General features: G+C 45.1%; 1 protein-coding gene across 20 annotated transcripts in view; it reads right to left on the bottom strand.

Moving 5' to 3' along the window:
- KALRN (kalirin RhoGEF kinase) overlaps positions 1 to 23137 on the bottom strand; it is a 673147-nt gene that overhangs the window by 374431 nt on the left and 275579 nt on the right. For all 20 annotated transcript variants that reach the window (XM_040484739.1, XM_040484740.1, XM_040484741.1 and 17 more), the window contains exons 7-9: positions 14270 to 14461; positions 10495 to 10626; positions 6823 to 7053 (exon numbers count right to left, since the gene is read on the bottom strand). In XM_040484739.1, coding sequence (XP_040340673.1) covers positions 6823 to 7053; positions 10495 to 10626; positions 14270 to 14461 — 555 coding nt within the window. The remainder of the gene's footprint in view (positions 1 to 6822; positions 7054 to 10494; positions 10627 to 14269; positions 14462 to 23137) is intronic.

Genomic DNA, 23137 nt, shown 5'->3' with positions numbered 1-23137 from the left:
GGAAGGGGCCCCGGGTGGGGTGGGGAGGGATTGGAGGATTAGAGTATAGAGTGTGAGGGTACTAGAAATCCAAACAATTCCCAGGCAGGAGGGTCTGAGCATGTCTGAGGCAAGCCTCTAGAGCTCACTCCCCAACCCTGCCAATTCTCGGTAGGGAACACTTGGAGAAGGCTGGATGGACAGAGGGTTAGAATGCTCCCTCTAAGATCAGGGACACCAGAGAGGTTAAAGTTTAGGATGTTTCCCTATCTTCTCTCCAATCAGAAGGCAAACCTAATGAGGAGAACCCTCCCTCGATTCCCTCCCTATCTTCCCTACTGCAGCTGAGCCTCAACCCTGGTTTCTTTTGGGGTGTTCACCCTCCCCATAGAGTCACCTATCATCTTCTTGAATATATTTCAGTGATTGGATTATGACCATCAAATAACTTAACTGGAAACTTTAATACTGCTAAGTACTCGCATGGGCAAATGGATATTATTCAAGATACATGTCACAAAGAAGAGCATCAGCAATGCTGAGAACACGAGTGTGAAAAACATGAGAATGGGTAGTGTCTGTTCTAGGGAAATTTGTATCAGAGATAAATGACTGTAGAAGGCAATTTTATAATGACAGAGTAGACGGGAAAGAGTATTTGGGTATGAGTATGGCTTGTCTGTGTGAGACTTACTGGACAGGTGGTTTGAGGATGAAGCTCAGCTATCAGGCTACATGACCTTGGGCAAGTCCCATCCTTTGGGACTAACTTGTCCACCAGTGCCCTTTGAGCAATGGCATTCCAGCAATAATTTACAATCAAGGGGAGAGGCTTGATCTCCCTGCATTCCCGTCAGGTAGCATAGTGCCTGTGGCATAGCAGAGAGGCTAAGAGCAAGCAAGACCTGATGTCAGACAGACTTGGATTTGAATCCTTATTCTCCTACTAACTGTGTCACCTCAGGCAGATTTATTTAACCTTTCTAAGGCTCAATTTCCTTACCAGGAAGATGGGAGCCAAACTATCACCTGCTTCATAGGGTTGGCAGATTAAATAAGAAAAGGCAAGTGAAGAGATTAGATGCTTAATCATATGTACCCAGAAAGATGATGAATCCTGAGCTTTAAACAATACAACTTTTACAGGCACATTTAGTCCCAGTAACAAAATCTCAGGGTTGGAACCCAACCATCTCTCTGAGGTTTGAATACTCTCCACAACATATACAACAAGTAACCAGTTCACATTTCAAATTTTGCAGATGGTTCATCTACCTGCGACTGCACCCTGAGCATTTTCCTTCTTAGATACTTTCATCCTTTCCTAGAAGAAGAGTTCATTTCCAGACCCATCATCATTCTGGTCACTCTTTTCTAACTAATCATTCTATGTGCAACCCAAAGTGCTCATCTTTTATTATGCAAAACTTCAGTTGGATCATACAATGTCCAAACTGGTTTAGTATGATTAAGCGGCTATAGTCACTACTGCTAGTAAGAGATTGAATATCTAGAGTTTAAAAAAAAAATCACTCTCAAATCCTTTTTACATATTCTTTGGCAGGCAGGAACTGACATCATAAAACCTATAATTTTCCATGTGAGGCTCCAAAAAACTGATAGAAACAGGTGAGATACATTTGTGCTACAAGAACTATGGACTTTAATATTAACACAGTCATTCAGAAGGGAAAATCACCGAGCCTGATAAATTCTACCATCACTGCCCCTCACCAGCTCACCCAACTGGACTGCTTAACAACAAAAGACATTGTTTTTAAGGGAGTGCATTGGAGCTTCAACCCTCACTGTCCCACCCACACCACTGAGACCACCCCTAACCCTTCCTGCCTTACCTCCCACGTTCTCTGACAAGGGTGGGCACCCAGTTAGACTTCCTCTTCTCTGTCCCCTGGGATACTTAGCTCTGCTTCCTGGCCTTCCCCAGGAATAGCATCTCCATCTCCTCTGCCTGAGCTCTAAGGACCACTGCAATCCCACCCCAAGCACAGGGAACTTTCCCTGCTCTGACTCCACTAGCCCATGGTTATTTTGCTTCTTTCGCTCTGAACCCAGACAGCTGTGTGCCATTCATACATCCTTCAGTGCATATGTCTTCTCTCAGGCGAGGGACCGGACTCCCAGCACAGGGTCTTGCACACAGCAGGTGTTCTAAAACATTTCATCAATTCATTCTTGCAAAAAACAGAGGGAGAAGAAAAAGAAGGGGAGGCAAAATAAGATGACTTGCAGACAGTGTTCAAAACCAGTTGCTCTGGCTGTGGAAAACAACGGAACAGAGTTTGCATCTACCAGAAAGATCAAGAATCTAGCTACTCTTTGCTCTTGTCAGCACAAAGTCCGGCCTCTCTGGGCTGGGAAGTAGTCCCTTACACCCCTGGAAAGCCGCAGAAGTTAGGGGGAAATAGAAGGTGGAGATAGGCTGATGTTGTCATGGACTGCCCTTTCTGGCTCTTGCTCAGTGCTGTCCTACTCTAAACAGGAAAAACAATAGTACTGAAAATTATTCTGCTGGCGATACTAGAGCAGGGTCTGGCTTATCTGCACCTTTCTGCAGCTTAATGAACCCCAATTCCAGTTTGGTCCTTAGAGATTTATTTCCATTGCCCTCAGGCCCAGCAAGGAAGAGAAACCTGAGCACATCTGTTGGGACTCAAGGGAGGGCAACCACCAGGGTGATGTGCCAGGCCGCTTCTGGTTGCAGAGGTTTCAATGAAATCTCTTTTTCGCTGGTGCCTACCCTTGGTCTTCATCTTTTTGCTTTACTCTGCTTTGGGCCCTTAATGGGCAAAATATTCCTACTTGGGCAAAGACCATGCCCAGTAATGGCAATGGGGCAACAAGTCAGGCAGGCAGAGGCTGGCTCGCTCTTCTGACCTCTCTTCTCCACCAGCAGAAGACTCTGTCTCTCCTTTTTTGTGCCTCCCTCCCTCACTTTCCTCTTTATGTTTCTCCTCCCATCCATGGGTGTCTGTTTCTCTGCCCTCTGTCTTCAAACCTTTCTTCCTTTCTTCCTTTGCCACATGGGCTGTCTCTGTCTCTCCCTCTTCTGTTTTGGGATATGTGCATGTGTCTGTCTGTCTTTCCCCTCCCTATGTTAAGTATGCGTGTGTACTTCTTGTCTCTCTCCCTGGTCTCCTTCTCCATCTGCCTGGCTCCTCTCTTGTGTGGCTTTTCTGTAGGATATGTGGACAGGGAGCCAGGACACTTAGCTTCTGGTCCTGGTATTACATTAACTAGCTGTGTGGTTACAGCCAAGTTATTTCACATCTCTGGACCTCAAGTGCCTCAATCGTAATGTAGGTTAGACTAGATGGTCTTTCAGGTCCTTGACAGCTCTGAAATTCTATCACTGAATGAAAAGAACTCAGAAGACGCCAGAAGCAGTCGCTATTGTTAGAAACAAAAGGTTCATGTGGGGGGGGGAGGGGGTAGGGAGGGGGTTCCCTAACAGCACAAGCACCAGGTGGCGCTGGAGTACCACTCAGAGGATGTGACTAACAACCCAGACCACACTGATGGAGGCTTTACCACATGCAGGGCAGCCAGGCTGCTAAGCCTTGCACTTGTATCTCATTCAGTCCAATGAGATAGGTACGATGATCGTTCCTATTTTAGAGGTCAGGAAACGGAAGCACCAGAAGTGAAACGCCTTGCCCAGTCATACAGCCAAGACCTGTAGAACAGTATTGGCCCTCAGGGTGTCTGGTTCCAGAGCCTGTGTTCCTAGGCACAATCTGTATTGTTCCAGCCACTGATGCTCACTCACAAGCTCTCCACTTAGGCTGCCAAGTAAACATCTTAGACCCCAAATGTGCTGAAGAGTCTTGGAAACAGACTATAGCGTTCAGTCAATCCTCTCCTCCCTCAAGACACCAACTCTGACTTCTCATGCCTCTGCCTATAACTCTATAACTGTTCCATCAATACTCTACTGCACTGCACACTGATTGGCATGTTCTGGTAGAACTGTTCTTTATATTTTCAAATGGGTATGTCTTGAGCCATTCTAACTAACTAGGCATCCTGCCAGAATCTAATGCAGTACAGTTCTAGGCCCATTGCAGAAGCCCGAACTTTCTGAATTACTGATGAACACTGGGATACTTTGTGAGCACTGAGGGTATGCCCCCATATCTTCCACCTTGGCTGTAAATACTTGGGACCCTCAAGACTTTCACATCGCTATTTCACACCACATCACAGGCAGACTCCAGCTACTCCCTGCAACTACCAAATGGGCTGAGCTACCCCACAGAAACAGAAACTGGGGGTCCTCTAATGATAATGTCAGCTCAAGTTAGCAAATATAAAGAGAACCCCAGCTTCATGTCAGATACAGCTAAGAGTTGTAAGCTGTACAGAGAGGAAGAAGTCATGCTTTCTACTCTCAAGGAGATATAGAAAAGATGACATAAAACATGCAAAATAAAGACAACAAATATATTAAGTTTCTGGGAGTCAGGAGACCAAAGTCGAAGTCTCTCATGCTACCCATTGAGTGTGTTATGTCCAGAATCCTTTTTTATTTTTATTTTTTTAATTTTTGTTTTGAGAGACAGAGTACAAGTAGGAGAGGGGCAGAGAGAGAGGCAGACAGAATCCGAAGGAGGCTCCAGGCTCCGAGCTGTCAGCACAGAACCTGATGTGGGGCTTGAACCCATGAACTGTGAGATTATGACCTGAGCTGAAGATGGATGTTCCACCGACTGAGCCACCCAGGTGCCCCTGTGCAGAAGCCTTTTGAAGCACCAGCTCCACCACCTGCTTGGTACTGATGATTAACTGGGTATAACGTAAACACCGGGGACCCATCACAAGATTTGGTAGCCCTTGTTTTTCCGCACTCTTCTTTGTACAACTGTCCCAGTGTCACTGACATGGAGAGTGAAGGCCTGAGTGAGACAATGGGTCAATGAAGTTATGCTCCAGAAGTGATAGTCACGTATCCTGAAAACAACAATGGAATTACCATCCTAGGGGATTTAGTTCTCATGGAAGATCCGAGCCCATCACATCCACCTCCTAACATTCTACTTACTCCTGCTCAGTGCCAACAATGTGATTGTACAATAGACATGATAGCATCTCAATTCCAGAAATACTCTCATTTTTAAGACCATGGTGTAGAATGGCCATAGGTGTAGTTTTACTATACTTTTTTTTTTTTCTAGATTTAGTGTTGATGTCAAGGTGGCCACAGAAAAGTCTGGGGACGGCAGTTCCCAGAAAGTCCAAGTTTGAATGCCACCTTCGTGTTGGGGAGGCCTTTTGCCTCTCCCTCTCGCAGCCCCTCTGTTCCTTTCTATGGCCCATCCCAGTACCACAGCCATGAAACAGCAGGAGGATGGAGAGCTCACCAAGGACACTGCACAACCCGCAGCCTGGGTTGCCTCTGTGAGTCACTCAAAGTTCACTGAAATAGTAACACCCTGTCTGCATGCCTCTGGAGGCTGGCACCTCACTCTGTCTCAATCACAGATGGACTCTGTGCTCTCCTGTGCTCAGGGATGATATATTTATCTGGACAGTTCCAGATGGCAGGAGTAGGCAACTGATTCATTTGCTTCTCCTTTCCCAGCAGGCCCCACAAGGGTTTCAGAGCTGGGGCCAGCATATAAGTGTCCGTCTCTCTTGAGGCTGAGGTATCTGTCGCCTCTGATGACTCAATCACTGCTCCAGCCTGGGGTGGTGGAGTAGGGCTGCCTTCGACAAAGCTAGGGTAGCTCGAGAATTGGAAACACTCCTGAAGGTCTGCCTACTCCCAGGCCTGGTTGCATAGTGAACCCCTTCCCAGAGAGTGTCCCAGCCAGTGACAGGATGTCCTGCTCACCCTCCATCTCCTCTCTGTCTTGGGGCACCTGGCACTGGGGACCCTCCCACAGCAGCTGAGAAGGGGTTCAATACTCCAAAGACATGTCCAATTGGCTCTCAGTGTTTCATGTAAATTTTGATACACTTTTAGATTACAACTGGCCAGTACCACAGAGAGTATAGAAGGAGTGTGAAATGTTATTTTATATGTATAAGCTTGAAGTTATGTGCTGGCCACAGACACTGAGAGCATGAGTGCCCCCACCTTTGCCTCTCACAGCAGGGAGATGTGAAGCCCCAGCTTCAGTCTCAAGCTCCCAACCAGCTCTCCATCCCCCAGAATATCCACACTAGAGCAAAGCCCCCTGGGGTCCCCAAGGAGACAGACAGAGAAAGCATGAGAGGAAACAAATGGGTCATTTCATTCAAAAGGGCATTTGTGGCAAGACTGTTCTTTCATCATCAAAACATAACTATTTATTGTTTGTGGTGAAAGAAAAAGCTATGACTGGTATAATAATGCAAAAAGGCAGAATAAGCCATAAATAACCCCTTATCATGAATAGCCCATGTTTTAAATCTGGTTTGCCAAAGAATACCACCATCACACCCCAACTTCAGCAGACCACCTCTGTCCCTGATTGAGAAGTGAGCTCACTGTGTGTGGTCCAACCCTGACAGTGCTCAAATAACCTCCAGGCCCTGGAGCCATCTAGAAAGCTCCTGAGTGAGGGTCAAGTTCTCTGCCATCTACACACAAGGAACCACGCTGTGACGGAGTCTCCTGCCCCACACCAAAGAGTGAGAAGGCCCATCTGCAAAGTTGTTTAGGCAAGAAGCATGCAACTAGTAAGTCCATATGGTGAAAGGGGTGGGGGCAGCTGGGGCTGATTTGCCCTCTTCCCTCCGTAAATCAGGTGTCCCCAGGCCTGGTCACCTGGGTCAGGGACTTGGGCCACCTGCCTGCCTGAGGTGGATGCCTCATGCTGGAAGTGGCCTGTTTGTTACCTGTTGCACATCTTGCTGGAATACACAGAGCTGCAGCCGCTGGTGGAGCCGCACCTTGCGGTGCTGCCAGATGCTCTCGAGCCGCCGCTGGTGGTGCAGCACCTCGTGCACCACGTCCAGCACCTGGTGCACCGCCTTGGAGTAGTTGGCAGTGGCCGTGAGGGACTCAGAGTTCCCAGGACTCAGGGGACGCTGCAGCACATCCAGCAGTGCTTTGCCATCTTGGCTGACCTGCAAGAAGGAAAGGTTAGACCAAGGGAGCCAAGGAGCAGGCATGGACAGAGAGGCGAGGAGAGTCTGCCCCTGGGATCCCTGGTTAGGACTGAGAATCCCAGCCCTACCCAGACCCCATGACACCATAGGAATGTGCCAGCCAGAGCTGTCCTGGTGCTCAGCCTGTGGTCTGGGGGACAGCACAGTATCCTGAATCCTGAGGGAGGAGAGGTACTCAATCAGTGTCTCTCTCAGCCTTGAGTTTTAGCTTCACAAGGGCAGGGATTCTGCCTCATTCATCTCTCTCCAGCACTTAGAACAGTGCCTGGTCCATCATAAGCCTGATAGATATTTCGACTGACTCTTTGACTATGTCGAGCAGCAGAGTTTCATTTCAGAAATGAAGCTGAATATAAATTGACACCATAAACCTCTCCCCCTCTTTTTTCTTCACTGCTTCTACCTAGCTCTAAACTTCTAGATGTGTGACCAGAGGCAAGTTACTTAACCTCTTTGGGCCTCAGTTTCCTTGTCTGTAAAACAGGGACAGTAACGGGGCAACCTCCCACAGTAGTGGTGAGGATCGAGTGAGTTAACATGTGCGAAGTGCTTAGAATGGGGGCCAGCAGGTACTACTGGTTCCTAATTCTATTTCCACCACCATCATCATTTCTCTCTCTCGTCTTCCTTACTTCCTCTTCATTTTCTTTCTTTTTTAAATATTTATCCTTCTTTTGCTCTCTTTCTGTACAACTTCCTTTTTTTTTCCCTCCTGAGCATGGTAACACCCCCATCTTTCCAAAACATGTAGAGTAAGGGAGGGACCTTTACTTATTTATTTTTTAATTTTTAATGTTTAATTACTTTTAAGAGAGAGAGAGACAGAGTGCGAGGGGGGAAAGGCAGAGAGAAAGACATAGAATCTGAAGCAGGCTCCAGGCTCTGAACTGTCAGCACAGAGCCCAATGCGGGGTTCAAACCCATAGAACATGAGATCATGACCGGAAATGAAGTTGGATGCTTAACCGACTGAGCCACCCAGGCACCCCAGGGAGGGACCTTTAGCTTGTAGACACAATATCTATGTTCTTATGTTCCCCAACATTCGCCCTCAGCACTGAGACCAGCGGGGGTGACACTCCCTGTCATTCCTATTGGAATCTTGGTACAATTGCAGGCACCAGTATTTCTGGAAAGTGGCATCATCTGATTGACACCTGTGGCTCTCCAAAGCTGGCAGAGGACCCAGTAGAGCATGTATCTTCTCAATTTAAAACAGTGGTAACTAGGGAATTCAGGGATTTTAAGGCCCTAAATTAATTTGGTTAAAGATTAAATCAAAGTTGGTTTGGAGTTGAATGCTCTTCTTTTTCTTCCATCAAGGTGGGGAAGGAAGCATGTTCCCACCTCCAGCCTTATGATGGTGAATGAGGTGCTGTTGCTGGGCCCAGGCCTCCCCTTATCCCACCTTTGTGTCCTAAAAATAGCTTATTAGGGTTCAGGAACACAAAGGCAGCTGTTACTCACCCTGTTCATGGGGCAACAGAAACAGTGTGGGGCCAGGGGGTTGGTGGTTCAGAGGAATACTGGGTGGAGAATCTGTGGCTGAGACAGGAGAGGAAGCCTGGCTGGAGGAATACAGCCAATCTAGGTGACTACCTCTACCTACCCCATCCCACTATTCCTGCCTCCAATGCATTGCCAGGGGTAACACTCTCCAGAGATGTGAATAAGACAAATATCCTGTGGCCAAACCCAGGAGAGCTCTCTTCAGGGAACTCTGAGCAGATGCTGTCTTTGGCACTGTGCTATGTCAAGGGCAGGGTGGTTAGAGTTGGAGGGCCAAGTCCTAACATCCAAGTCAACAGAGCTCCAGTCCTCTGCCTCCGTCCACATCTGCAGGAGGCAGGGACGGCCCACTGAGCTCTGAGGTGGGTTTGGAGGGAATGTCTATGTCCAACAATGCTAGGGCCTGACAAAAATTTGGGAGAAATATTGTGTCTCTCTATATAATAATACACACACCCACAAGTGTGAAACATGTTAAGTATATTAATCTCATTGGTACGCTCTATTTTTGTATCTTACAAGGAGTAAATTTAGATATTCTTGACCCGTGGATGGGGGCACAGTTCTGTTAAAAGAGAAGCCTTGGGCCATTTGGATCAGAGCTGATGAGATCAGATTTGGCTCAAAAGCCCTCCTCTCTGCCTCCTATAATAACAAAACCTGTTACCATTTTTTTTAGCACTTATTACTGTCAGGCACTGGGCCAAGTGCATTACATGCACTATCTTTGTAACTCTTCAAACTACAGGCAAGTGTTATCACCTTCACTTCACAGAAGAAACTGAGGTTTAGAGTAGTTAAGTAACGTGCCTCAAGTCACTCCCCTATAAGCAGGGGAGCCAAGAGTCAAACTCAGCTTTGACTGTGGCAAAAACCTTGACTCTTACCAGGAAGCCATTGGTTCTTTGATTTCAGCACGCATCAAACTCACCTGGCATAATATTTATTAAAAAGTAGATTCCAGGCCCCAGTTTTCGACATCCTGATTCAGTCAGGGGTGGAACCCGGGAAGATGCACCTTTAACAAGTACTGCAGGGGAGTCTGAGAGAGAGGGTCCCAGAACTGGCTTGGAGCAACACTGTTCCAAATGTCCCTGCCCCATGGCCAGATGTGAATTCACTTTCCCCTCCTCATGCAGCTTCCTTAATTAGTCCATCTCTTATGCCCTCCAGCCTCTCTCTCAGAATTCACGCCCTTTAGTTAACTCACTTACTTGTGTACCTCCACACAGATAACGCCTGTATGCCCCTTTCCTTTCCCTTGGAAAGCAAAGGCAAGAAACTTCCCCCACTTCTCAACTTGTACCATGTGCCTGCCCTTTGGTTTTTCAGTGAAAGAGTCTTTTAATTTGTCCTTAACTTCCATGACAGCTTCTTACTCCTGCAAACACTTATCTCCACCCCATGGTGAGTTTTCCTCCAGACTTTCTAGTGAGAAAATTGGTATTTGTTGATGGGCTGCTTCATAAAAGGGGTGGCAGGGCTGGTGTGTACACACCCATTCACCAGGCAGAAAGCAAACGGACGAACACAGCCTTGCTTTGTTATACTCCTCTTCCAGGGGAGAGAGCCCGATCTTCACACACAGGGTGAAGGGTGTGTGTGTGTGTGTGTGTGTGTGTGTGTGTGGGCATATGTGCGCACATGAGCACATGTGCAACAAGGTGGTGCCTGCTGATGGCCACACTTCTTTTGCTTCCTGGCCAGAGATCCATGAATGGAGATCATTCATAGATCAAGGATCTTAAAGATGTCTCCAAAGGGAGAAAAATGATCTTTCTCTCCTTCTTAGTCCACCCAGGCTATTTCACAGCATGCAGGCCAGTGCTCTGGCCACTCACCCACATACATACACACCCAGGAGCCCTGGGTGTCCGGCTTGGTTCTCACCTCCGTGTAGGCCTGGGTCACCTGCTCATACAAGGACTGATGATGGTGGATTGCCAGCTCCAGGTCCTGCATCTCGGATGGCAGGCCACCCTCACTGCACATCTTGCACCAGGCGTCCACTCCCGACAGGAACTGGAAGGAGACAGCAGCTGGGTCGGTACGGGAGCACTGGGGGTGGGCAATGGGCAGATCTTTGTAGAGGTGGTCAGATGCCTTTGGAAGAAACATCTGGCACCTCTGGGAGCCTCAGAGACCACTGCAGAGAATGGAGTTTTCTAATTCTACAAACACCAACCCGACAAAAGAAGTACCTGTACCTGTTCAGAAAGTGCAGTTTCCACCTGTACAGAAGACCCAGTACCTGTTCAGGAAGTGCAGTTTCCACAAGCAAAGATGATTGTTATGAAACCACTGACGGGGGGAGCCGTCTACGTGTTCAACAGGCTATATGCACACATTGGCTACAAAATACAGGTGTGGGAAGAGCTCACTACATTACAATACACCTTAGAGCTTCTTGTCCTAGGCACACTCACAGGCGCATGTGAGAGGATGCATATAATGGCACAGGAGATTTCCACACACGTGTAACGAGTTGTGCAGAGGCACAAAAAACACCTCACACAAGACCATCGGGCACTCCAGGGAACTTGCAAAGGCCATTCCCACAGGGGGTGAAGATTAATGCTCAACAAGATCTCCACTGTTGGGTCAGTATCCTCAGAGATAGGAGAGAGGAAGGGCAGCTTAGGGGGACAAATTGCACTGGGCCTATAATGGCACTGGCTCCTGGGATGTGATATATAGATATAGATCTCAACAGACATAAAATTATTTAAAAATTAAAATTAACAACTGTGGAAGACTATGGGTCTCCATGCACAAAAGGTGAGCTAACTGAAATCACTCAGATTTATTGGGTGGAAAAATACACCTCTAAAATGCAAATAATTCTTCACCCAATAGTCTGGAATGGTTCTGTCTGTGATTCCTCTCGCCTGGATGCACAGCTCCATTTAAATTAATTGCCTAAATACCTTTTTATCTCATTGCCTAGAACAGCCCATATGAGGACAATAAAGAGCTGCCTAAATAAATGCATAATAGCTTTGAAAAAATAGCCTTGAATCTGCTGTTTGGAGCATGTTTGTTTTTTGTTTTTTTCTCCTAGCTAAAAAGAAGCATGGTTTATGAGTTTCCCTGAAGGACTGGTAATACCTGAGGAAATTGCATTAAAAAATAGATACAAATAAAATTGCTTCTGATCCAAAGCAATCCAAGTCAGGAAACATCAACTAGAAGTCACTCTCAGTTCTGGCACTGTACTTTCTGCAGCTGCGTGAGTTCTAGTCTGGGTAGTCTGGGTGTGTGTCAGCCTGCCTGGGTGTGTGTCAGCCGCCGGCCTGTGGCTACTGTGGTTGACTTTTCATTCTGAATGTTTTTATCGCATTAGGCCATCTCTTAACAATTCCAGAAGTGTGCAGGGTGCCATCAAGTATCAGACTGCACACACTTGCTAACATCTCAGAAGCTTCTTTACTCCACCAATAACCATTTCACAGAGGACCCTGAAAGCAACCTGACATTTGTGTGTCAGCCACGGGGGGCGGCACCTCTTCAAGGCCCTTGGGATTTCCCTGTAATACTTTAACAAGAGCCCTAGAGCAGACCCCACAAAATGGTCACCTCAAGGAGAGAAAGGCAGAGAGACAGAAAGGGAGGCATGGAATCTCCCTTGCCAATCTGGACACACCTTGAACAAAATGTGCAAGTGGTAGGGTTGAGGAGAGAACAGGAGATTTGACATGAATATTCTCCTGGTCCTGGGAATGAACTAACGAGTCATTATCAGTCACTACCACCATCATCCTTTAATAAAAGGTCTAGATCCCTTTCAATGTGTCGGGCTGTCCTTGACTTATGATACAAGTATTTCAGTCTTTGGGAAGGTCTCAGGTGGAAACAGACACAAATGAAGGAAATACAAAGATACCAGCATAGTATGTTAAACAAATACAGTTGTGATGTCTAGCATTTAAAAAGGACATGAGGCACATTACATGTTCCATCTCTAATTCTTATAATAGTGCTGTGAAGTTTATGATTATCCTTGCATTAGAGATGAGGAAACAGGCTCCGATTGGTGAGGTGACTAGCCTAAGAGCTAACTATTAGAACCTACATGTGCCTGGCCTTGAAGCCTACACTCTTGCAATTATCCCATGCTGCCTTCCATGCTAGGTGGGTAACAGAGGGAGATATTTAAGGTATGACCTCATCTAGGACTCCCCACAATCTGCAAGCTACCCAAATGTCATACAAAGAAAGGAATTTAGAGGTTAAAACCACAAGCTTTAATGTTAGACACATCTCGGTTGAAATCCCAGCTGTTCACAGATTGTGTGATTTTCTCAGTGGTATGTTGGTAAATGTTTAATAAACAGCATGTGTGTGTGTACACACACACAAGTATTGTAAACTTTACTGATATAAAGAATGTGTAGCACATAATTTACAAAGAATGACAACATATATATATAATGTTCCTTACTGTAAATTCCATATAGCCGACCAATTCTCACAGGATGTTTTTGTTTGCAAACAAGAAACTTATATGAAAGTTAGCTAATATTTTTGCTAATATTAAGGTGAAAGACAAAAGTGAAAAATACCTCAAGACTTATGTCAGAGCATTATTCCTTCATCAGTGATGTGAGTGACTTCTGTGCTAAATGTAGTAATAGTTTTTGAATATCAGAAGAGTATTTCTTCAACCTGGTGTGCTACTATTCACAATGTAACAGCTATAGTCAGGACACACCTTTAATCAAGTTTAGTCTGCATCTTTAAATATTTTTCCTTCATTTTCTTAAGACTCCAGGCAATCAACAAAACAATAAATCAAGCCCTGGTTGTAGCATTTGATGATTCCCGTGGTTTAAAACGTCTACCTTGGTCTATTTCAAGCTACCAATGTGACATCACAGAATGTGGAGTTGGGAAGAACTTATCAGGAGCACACAACCGTATAGTATTTTCACCACAAAGACAAATAGATATAATTTAAGGAGCACAGGTAATAATAAAATGTAGTAAAATAACTAGGAGTGATGAGTTTTGAGTACCTATTACCTTTGTTTTTAGTATATTTACTGTAAATGTATATAATTTAGTTTTAACTAATGGTTATGTTTAATAACCAGCTCATGAATTTGCTGAAAATTTGACCTTTGGCTCTTCATAGGCTGCTTAGAGCCAGCTCCAACACACCACTGGGTCTTAGGCAGGTCACTCAGTCTCTCCGAGCTGCAGTGTTCCTCTCTGTAAAATGGCTTGGTAATGTCACTGACCAAAGCCAGTAAATAAGTAGCAACAAAGAATTATTATATCTAGTCATTGTGTAATTACCACATTATTATTATCCATAGCCAGTGCTTCACGTAAGATTAGTATCCCCCTGATTTCAGCACTCAGTGATCAGTATTTAGTTTCCCCCATTTCATCTGTGTTCTGAGAATGTAGTCAACACACACACACACACACACCAGTAATAATAAACTACCAAGCCGAATGTAAACAGGCTCTATGTTCCTTGTTTGGATGTTAAGCAAAACCATCCAGAGTTACCGATATTTCCTTATATGCGCAGGGGCCATGAAAGCAGTAGAACATGGGTTACTATTGCAATTACTCAGCAGGGCATTGAGTGTTTCAAAGAGAGAGACAGTACATATACTCCCATCTTTCTGACCTACAGCAGCCCCCTTGGCCTCACCTGCTCAGCCTTCTGGTGGAATACCGCAGACATGGCAAGGATGGTGCTGCGTTCATCCAGAGCAGCAGCGAAGCTCTTCCACTCCTGGTCCAGCTGTGTGGAAATCTGCTTGATTTGCTGTGAGGCATAATGGCCGGCCTCAGAGAGGCGGGAAGCCACGGACATGATGCGGTTGATATTGACATAAGCATTCTGGGAAGTAGAGGAGACAGAGTATTTAGTGGGGCAAGCTGGAAAAGCATCCACTGAGCACTTTTGGGGTGGGGTTTTTGGGGAAGGAGCCTACTCAAAACAAAAAGTTTGAGAGAGGCTAGTACAGGCCACATGAGTGTATCCATTTTTGGCCCAAGAGAAGTCTGTCTACAACATAAAATTTCAACTGATAGCCGGTACAGTAACCAAGATGTTTCATTCTGGGGACCAACATGGTTTTTGTGCCAACTATTAATGCACATGAATGGAATCACTTTTCAGACAGTCTTAGTCATCCCCACAATCATCTAATGAAGTCATGCCACAGGAACAGCATAGCATGGTGCTTCCAAGAGTGACTCTCTGGAAGTAGAGGCTCAGACTAGGGCAAAAGACACCTCTCTTGCTCAGAAGAGAGTTATATCCAGGGCATTGTTGCCACCTACAACAGGGCAGTGGTGTTCATCAAAAGGAGCAAAGAACACAAGTCTTGTGATAACTACGCTTCTTCCTATCACCAAGCAAAGACTTTGCTAAACCTCTGCCCCTCTCCCTACCAAAAGAGCTGGGACACTAGCCATCAGTCAAGATTTAAATAAAAAGACCATTTGAAGCAACAATATTCTTCCATGCTAAAAATAAGATATGTGGGATTCTTTCTTATCCTTTAGACTTAGGGTTATTTCCCTACTTAACCCTCAAAAAGCATCTGTGGGTTATCCCCGAAAAGCATCTGTAGGCCTCTTCTGGACCCGCTGACTTCTTTCATCATGTGTTTTGTTTACAGTCATTCCCATCTTTGATTTCCAATTAAAAATTCACGGCATGTGTGTTATTTCCTACTAGGCCAACAGAAAACCCTCCAGGAACAAGGCAAAAGAAAAACCGCACAAACATAAGCCAGTAGCAAGCATGAATATTTTTAGCTGCTACCTCCTATTAATTGTTTGAGGTGTCAAAACAACCAAGTAATATTGTGGCATCCACAAGGAGCCTTTCTGAATCACACAATGTCTTCCTGAAGAAGGACCATGGCAGCAAGTTGCTTGTGCACCTTCGTTCTTTGTTACAAATCTTCTCAAATGACAATAAATATTCTTCAGCAATGGCACTTTCTCCTGGTTCTATTATTAGTGCAGGAGTAGTTCATTAGTATTTGCTAAAATGAAGGTTTCTGGTTTTCCTTTCCCCCTTCCCTCATGGTCCCTATTCATCTTAGCTGTCCCTGACCTCAAGCACTCCATCCCAAACCTGAGCCAGGTTGATAAGGTCTCTCTTCATTTAAAAGGTCCCTGTGGAAGTTTAAAAGGTTAAGTGAAATGCTCAAACACAAATCCATCCTGATGTCTAATGACCCCCATGTGTAATCTCTTTCTTTAGTCTGGCCTAAGACCTTTCTGATGCAGTGCATTTCCTTAATAGAGCTAGAATATTACTGACTCTTGTTATTTGAAATAACTATCCTTCAAAGATTTAGGAGTCATTCTCAGCCTTGTTTTCTGAGTTAGGACACAGATTCTACCTAAAATTAAACTCTATTTATAGAACTAACAGAAAAACCAACTCTGTACTTGGAAAGAAAAGAGAAAGAGAAAAAAAGGCATGCACTGATTTTAATAGTTCTGTCTTCTAAGGGAATAACATTTGGATTCCCTCAAATTTCCTGCTTGTGTCACGGTCTCAATTTGGGTTGCCCCCAAAGCAGATCTTGCAACAAGTATTTGGGTCGCATGCTTTATTTGGACATGATTCCAAAAAGCAAGGTGAGGGACTGGGGAAGTCAAAGAAACAACGAAAATGAACAAAGCATGTGTTTAGGAGTGGGTTAGTGCTATGAGCAATTGGAGGTCATCCCTCCTGAAGCCTTTTAAGAGACTGCCTTGAATCTGGGCTGTCTCACTGGGAGGTGAGGAATCTGGGGTATTCATGCATTAAAGTGCCATTGCTCATGGTGGAGGGTCCCTCCTGGAGTCACTCCCTGGCAATTCCAGCCTGCCCTACACACAGGTCAAGCACACTTCCCAGGTCAGAAAGTGACCATGGGCAGAGAAACTCAGGAAGTTATCAGGGTATATGGGAGCCCTCTGCATTTATCCTTCAGGGCTGGCTGAAAGGATACAGGAGGGACATTGACAGCATCTGATAGAGCTGTCCTTCCAAACTGGATTCAAATCCTGAAGACCCTCTCTCCCACCCCACACTTATCTGGATTTATCTAGGATTATTGGGTTTTAAAGACCTCATGAGCTTTGGCCAGATGGGAAGCAGGAAAAACAATAAGAGCAGGCACTAGCCTCTTTCCAGCGTCCTTCATGTGCATCTTATGGATGCCTGGCCCTCCGTCATCACTGCCTGTTTACATTCTCTCCCCACAGGGAACATAGGGAGGCATAGTTCTACTCACTTTTAGGAAGAACTTTCTAGCTCTTACAGATGTCTAACCGTGGTTGCCTCTGGAGGCTGTTAACACTTTGTCACTCATTCAAATATTTATGGAGAGTTGGCCAGGCTCTGTGTTGGGGACTGTGGGAGATCAAAGAGAAACGAGACAGGATTCCTGCCCTCAGGGGCTCACAGCTGAGACTTAAGAAAAGTCCTCAAATAAGTGCAATTTAGAGCAAAATGAAGTGTTTCTACGGAGGCGGAGGCAACTCGCTGTGGGGGTGCAGAGGAAAGGGATCAGAACCACTGGCAGAGATGTTGGGAAGGGGCTTCCTGCACAGAGGGGGTGGTGAGGCTGGCAGTCCTCCAAGGCCCCCTTCAACCCTGAAGCCTGTGATTATAAATGAAAGCTAAAAACAAACAAACAAACAAAAGACCACAGCTTACATTTCACATTCTAGAGACTAGCACAGTAAATGCCTTTTTTGTTTCCTTACCAGTGGGCAGAGAAATGTCTTACTAAAACTAACAAGTGATTATGCTTCACAAAAGGAGGAGAGGGAGTATTCCTCACAATAGAGGGATAAATATAATGTTGACTCATGAATTTGCGCATTCTTCTTCTCTACAGTCCCCTTTCAAAACAGCAAAACACCGCGGGGCGAGTCACATTGCCCAGGTTCATCACCGTCACCTCTGTTTTCCTTCAGCTAGAACCTGAGACAAATGGGCACCTAGATTCTAAACAGCAGCCAGAAATCAAAGGAAAAGATAAGAATGGTAGAGAAGGTCTCCCATGACTTAAAAGGAAAGAGCAAGGTCAAAGAGCTGGGTTAAGAGTCTGAATAAACAGGGGTGCTTAGTCATTATGCAAAAATGACATGTCATGGCCTTTGGGCCATCTAGCCATGCGGTTCTCCTGTGTCACTGTTTATGCCTCTGTTAAGGAGCATTTGGGGGTCACGCTTGTCCTGGGGATATGGCCAACAAGAAGAGATATTTTCATTCTTTATAGCCTTTCCATTCCCTACCAGGTGTCTCCTCCACTCCCTGCAGTCTGGCACTGCCGTTCTTCTTTGCCAGCCTAAAATGCCCTTCCATCCAAGTCACTGGCCCAGGAGTCAGGAGACATGAGTTCTGGTCCAGCTCTAACACTCACCTAAGAGGTCACTTGTCTCTTCTGTGCCTTAGTTTCTCTATCCTTAAAATGAGGGGGCTGAACTGAATAATCTCAGACATTCTACGTCTGAGTATGCAGTGTCAGTTCCAGATGGAATGTAGAGAGAACTTAAGAGGTCACAGTTTTCTCCTGTCTTATCTTCAGTGCTTAGGGGAATACCGACTAAATCTATTCCCCTCCCCAAACCCTCTTCTCTGCAGGAGGTAAGGCACAACATGAGGAAACAGGAGTAACTCAAAGCTTTCAAGTGTCCATGTGCAACAGGAATGTTTTAAATAAGAGATGTGATCTCATTTACGCTTTTAAAAGACTGCTCTGTAAGCTCAAGGGTCAGCAAGGAGAAGCTTGCATGGAGTGAGACAGCAAGAATATTGCTGCCTACCCTGGAGGGGACATAGCCCAGCCTTGGCTGTCCACGTGTCTCAGCCTTTCATCCTAGTTCTGCTCTCTGGCCTGTCACGAGAGGGCCACGGCTGGAGCTGGGCCTCTTGAGTTCTTCAGCCTCCAGGTGACCAACGACCAGATGCTTCCCTCCTCCTCTCCTCTCCTGCCCCTTCCCCTGAGCTGAGCTGCCTAGACTAACCAGCTTCCCTGGCCAGAAGTCAGTAATATGACCAACAATTCTGGCTTAATGAGTATTTTCTTAAACCCTTACCTCAAAACAGCTTTATTAATTTAAATCCCTTATATATATGCAGTGCTATTATTATCATCATATTCAAAGTACTGCATAGCCCAAGATGTAAACAGAATCTGTTCTGTAAAATGCAATGCACCTGCAGCACAGTCTGTTTTATTACCCACCTCATCCTACCTGTCCCCCTGACAAGGCCTCTCCCTCCATCACTTTGGTCACAATGGAAAATATAATTAAATTCCAGCAAAATCTTGCTAACTCAAAAACCCTCTATACTTACACACTGCCTCCACTTTTGTTGCCTAAACTCTGTTTTCCTGTTTCATTCTTGCAGTCATTAACTGGAGATCATAGGATGGACAGCCCTTCTCCCAAGGCCCTATCTTGCGGTGATTAACTGAAACCAGTGAAGCAAGCAGTCACTCTCCTGAAATAATTACTTGGCAGAATCTTGATGAAAGTTTTCAGCCTTGCCAAAAGGTTCTCACTTTGAACCTGGTTTCCGGTTGCTCTGGCTGGCTACAAAAGCATGCAAAGTTAGCTTGCAAGATAATCACAACTTTCCATTAAAAAATCCAGCTAAATTTTCTCTCTAAATGAAGTTATTTATGTAGTACACTCTGAAAGAGATACTGGTTCTTCTAGAAATAATCAATTGATAAAAGCTATCATTTTGGTAATGCTAAACTCTGTGTCAGGGGCTAATGGTAGGAGCAGATCACTGGCAAATGTGTGTATTATGTGAATCCCATTGACTTCACTCTTAAAAGTAGGGGTACATTATACACCTTTGTCATAGGTCCCCACTCTGAATCAGAAACTCTCTCCTGTGGGTTACATGAGGTAACATAAAGTATTTAGTTAGTTGTCTGACATATAACTGTTAACTCGATGAATGACCTATCTTTTCTCTCATCCAGTTCCAGGAGACTGGCATTAATTCACCAAATCAAGTACAGACCAAATCAAAGTATCAGTAAAAAGCATAACAAAAAGAGAAACCTATCAAGGGGTTCCTGGGTGGCTCTGTTCGTTAAGCATCCTCCTCTTGCTTTTGACTCAGGTCATGATCTCACAGTTGTGAGACTGAGCCCCGTGTCACGCTCTGCACTGAGTGTGGAGCCTGCTTAAGGTTCTCTCTCTCCCTTCCCCTGCTCTCCCTCTCTCCCTCTCAAAAATAAATACTTTTAAAAAAGAAAAATTAATGATTCCAACAAGACTTAAATATTTCAACAATCCAAATTCCCATTGTATTTCCCAGAAAACATGCCGCAACGTCCCCTACTATTCCTGGGCGGGAGTCCCTTTCCACAGAAGCCTGCCACATGTGTACAGCCCTGCAGCCGGGGAAGCTGCTCTAGTTGGTTGTCAGGCCACTGCCCTGCACAGCACACCTCCTCTGCTGGCAGATACCATTTTCTTAGGATTTAAGGGCCTGGGGCCCTGAATTGTCCACAGCTCTTCCCTTGACCCAGAGAGATCAGAGAATCTAGAATCAGCAAGTGACTTATTCTATGACCCATGCCGTTGCAACACGGTGTCCTTTCATACCTTAAGCTGGAAAAACAGAGGCCTTTGTCTCTTGGGATACTCTTCTTAAGGCATCTCCACTACTTTGGCATACCCAGAGCACCCAGAAGGGGGGATGTCTTGTCCTCACACAAGGGGACAGATCCTTTGCCTTATCACTGACTCTAATGCAAAAGGTGGCAGAAGTCTCCTCCCCAGGCCTGGCCTGGGGCCCTCCACCTTGTCGCTCAGGGGCAATGTTTCTCATGCTCACCTCCAGAGAGGCAGAGGGGAGTCAGTGAAGACCTGTCTCATCTCTGGGAAGAATGCGTTCTGTGCACAGGGTTCCAAATTCCATTCCAGTTAATGGGGCTACAGCTTCTAAATTATCGTTATGAAAATGGAAGATGTGATCCATTAAGGCCACCACAGGAGGAAAGGCACAACTGTCACAGAGAGGCCGTTCTCCTGAAAGGGGCTCGTGCTCAGTGCAGACAAGCCCTGGACACCTTGACTCTCCAAATCCAAAAACCAAGGGAGGGAAGCCAGGCAAGCACCTGGTCAAGGGCCAAGGCACTCAGTAAAATCACTTCGGTCAAATGAAAAATGGATATTAAATCAAAATGCTAAATATGAAACACACACACACACACACACACACACACACACACACACACACACACACACGGCCTCAGCTGAGAAGAACATTACATGTACCAGGGAAGCACACCCAAATGTCATTAGTTATTGAATGCTTACTTTGTACAGATATGCGTGGTGGTAGAAACTTTCCTCTAGGCTCTTTTTCTCATCTCAATTCTTTTGTGTATAGAGAAACGTTTAAAAAAATAATTTTGGTATATACATATTTTTAGTATTTGGGGGGAAATGTTCTAAAACTGTGCAGAGAAAATATACTGTATCTTATCGCCCAGCTCTTCCTCTCACACTGATGTTCATATATCAAAGCATCAGATATCTATGGGTGTTGGGGCTAAAAGGGGAATTTATATTCAATCTTTTACTTTTATCAAACTCATTCATTTTATTCAGACACAAAGGTTGTTTCTAGTTTGGGTTTGTTTCCTCTACAAATAATGCTTCAGGTTTTGGAGTATTTTTAATTTTAACAGATTTGGTGTGTTAAATACTTTTTAGATTCAGGAATTATTTTAATGTATCTTTCATGAATTTGGTCAGGTTGCACATTCCATGAAAGCTGTAATTACTCACATTCCTCCATCTCTTTCTACTTTAATAAAGGTTTTTTTGGTGGGAGAGGGGGGCCTGGGTGGCTCAGTTGGTTAAGTGTCTGACCTCAGCTCAGGTCAGGATCTCACAGTTCATGGGTTCGAGCTCCGCATCGGGCTCTGTGCTGACAGCTCAGAGCCTGGAGCCTGCTTCAGATTCTGTGTCTCCCTCTCTCTGCCCCTCCCCTGCTCACTCTCTGTCTCTTTCTCTCTCTCAAAAAATAAAATTTAAAAAAAGCCTTTTTTTTTTCAAAGTAAGGCACAATGTACTACCAGTGAAATAGGTAAGTTTTAATGAGCAAATACTGCTTTTTTAAAAAATGTTTATTCATTTTTTTTTTTTGAGAGACAGAGAGAAAGAGCGTGAGTGGGTGAGGGGCAGAGGGAGGGAGACACAGAATCCAAGGCAGGCTCCAGGCTCTGAGTTGTCAGCAGAGAGCCTGATGCGGTGCTCAAACTCATGGACCGTGAGATCATGACCTGAGCAGAAGTCGGATGCTTAACTGACTGAGCCCCAGGTGCCCCACAAATACTGTTTTAATAAGAAAAAGAAAATAATCTCTTCATTATAGCTTTTTAGAAGCCAAGTTCATGTAACAATCTCATTTTATAGTTAGGAAAAATAATAATAAAACCCAGACATTTCTTGAATCCACCTAGGAGGTGTTTAAAAATTTGTTAAATCAATTAGGTGATAGGTTCAAAGTCACCAAAAGAAAGGCTAACTGGGACTAGATCCCAGCCTCCTAATTCCTAGTCGGCATGACCCCCTGTTTATAGCTATCTTTTTCCCAGGCCCTGCAGCTTATATTAATTTAAGATTTTGTTTTGTCATACTCAGAGAGAGCCATAAGGAAAAAAACTTGGCGATTTTCCCATACAGCTTTCAGAGGCTTCGTGAGTAGCGTTCAATATCAGTAAGAAAATAGATTGTGCCAGAGCAATGGAAAAAGCTGAACCTCACCTCCTCTTTCCAGCTTAATAATACCATATGTATTGCTAACATCTTTGCTAGTACCAAACCCATGTTGCTATTACCAAACCCACTTTGGGTCCTGATGCTGTTAAAGCATCAGTTTATGATTAATTAGTTTAACATTACCATGTAAATCTGCTGATCCCACCTCGAAACATATGGACACTGGGATAGTAACATCTGGAATAAGAACTGTCCATGCTTGAAACTCTACTACAATAGCTAAGAGATGTGATGAGCTCTAAAGGAAACCTCCAACTTCTGCCTCCCGCAAACCACAGGGTGCCCTCGAGGGGGCCAAATAGGGCAGTTGATGGATGACTATCTGGTCAGGTCTGGCCAGACAGTAGGTCAGACCATGTGGAAGCCATCTGTCACTGTTGGGTGGAGGGAGGAAAGAAGCTGGAGCAGCCCTGGTGCTCGGCAAAGATAACATTGGCCCGTGAATCCCTCTGTCCCTCTGGCCTGGCTTGCTGTAGCAATGTTTCCTCCAGCAATTGCTTTACAAACCATTAAGCAGCCATGAAAACAAGTGCCTTGGCCATATGTCCTAGGGCCAGGGAAACCCAGGAGCAGATTTCAGTAAAAGAGAAACTGGTCTCTCTCTCTTTTCTCAGCTCGAGCAAAACTTCCTTAGAGGGGTGAGTGTCTTTATAGGAGGCAGTGCTACAGGATTTAAATGTTAGGGAGGGATGGGAATGGCTGCAATCAGATTAGTGGACACCAATGGGGAAAGAGGTTG

The sequence above is a fragment of the Herpailurus yagouaroundi genome, unplaced genomic scaffold, assembly GCF_014898765.1.
Source record: "Herpailurus yagouaroundi ecotype Mexico unplaced genomic scaffold, PumYag 162, whole genome shotgun sequence".
NCBI lineage: Eukaryota > Metazoa > Chordata > Mammalia > Carnivora > Felidae > Herpailurus > Herpailurus yagouaroundi.
Note: the sequence above shows the minus strand (reverse complement) of the source record. Positions and strands in the feature narration are given on the sequence as shown.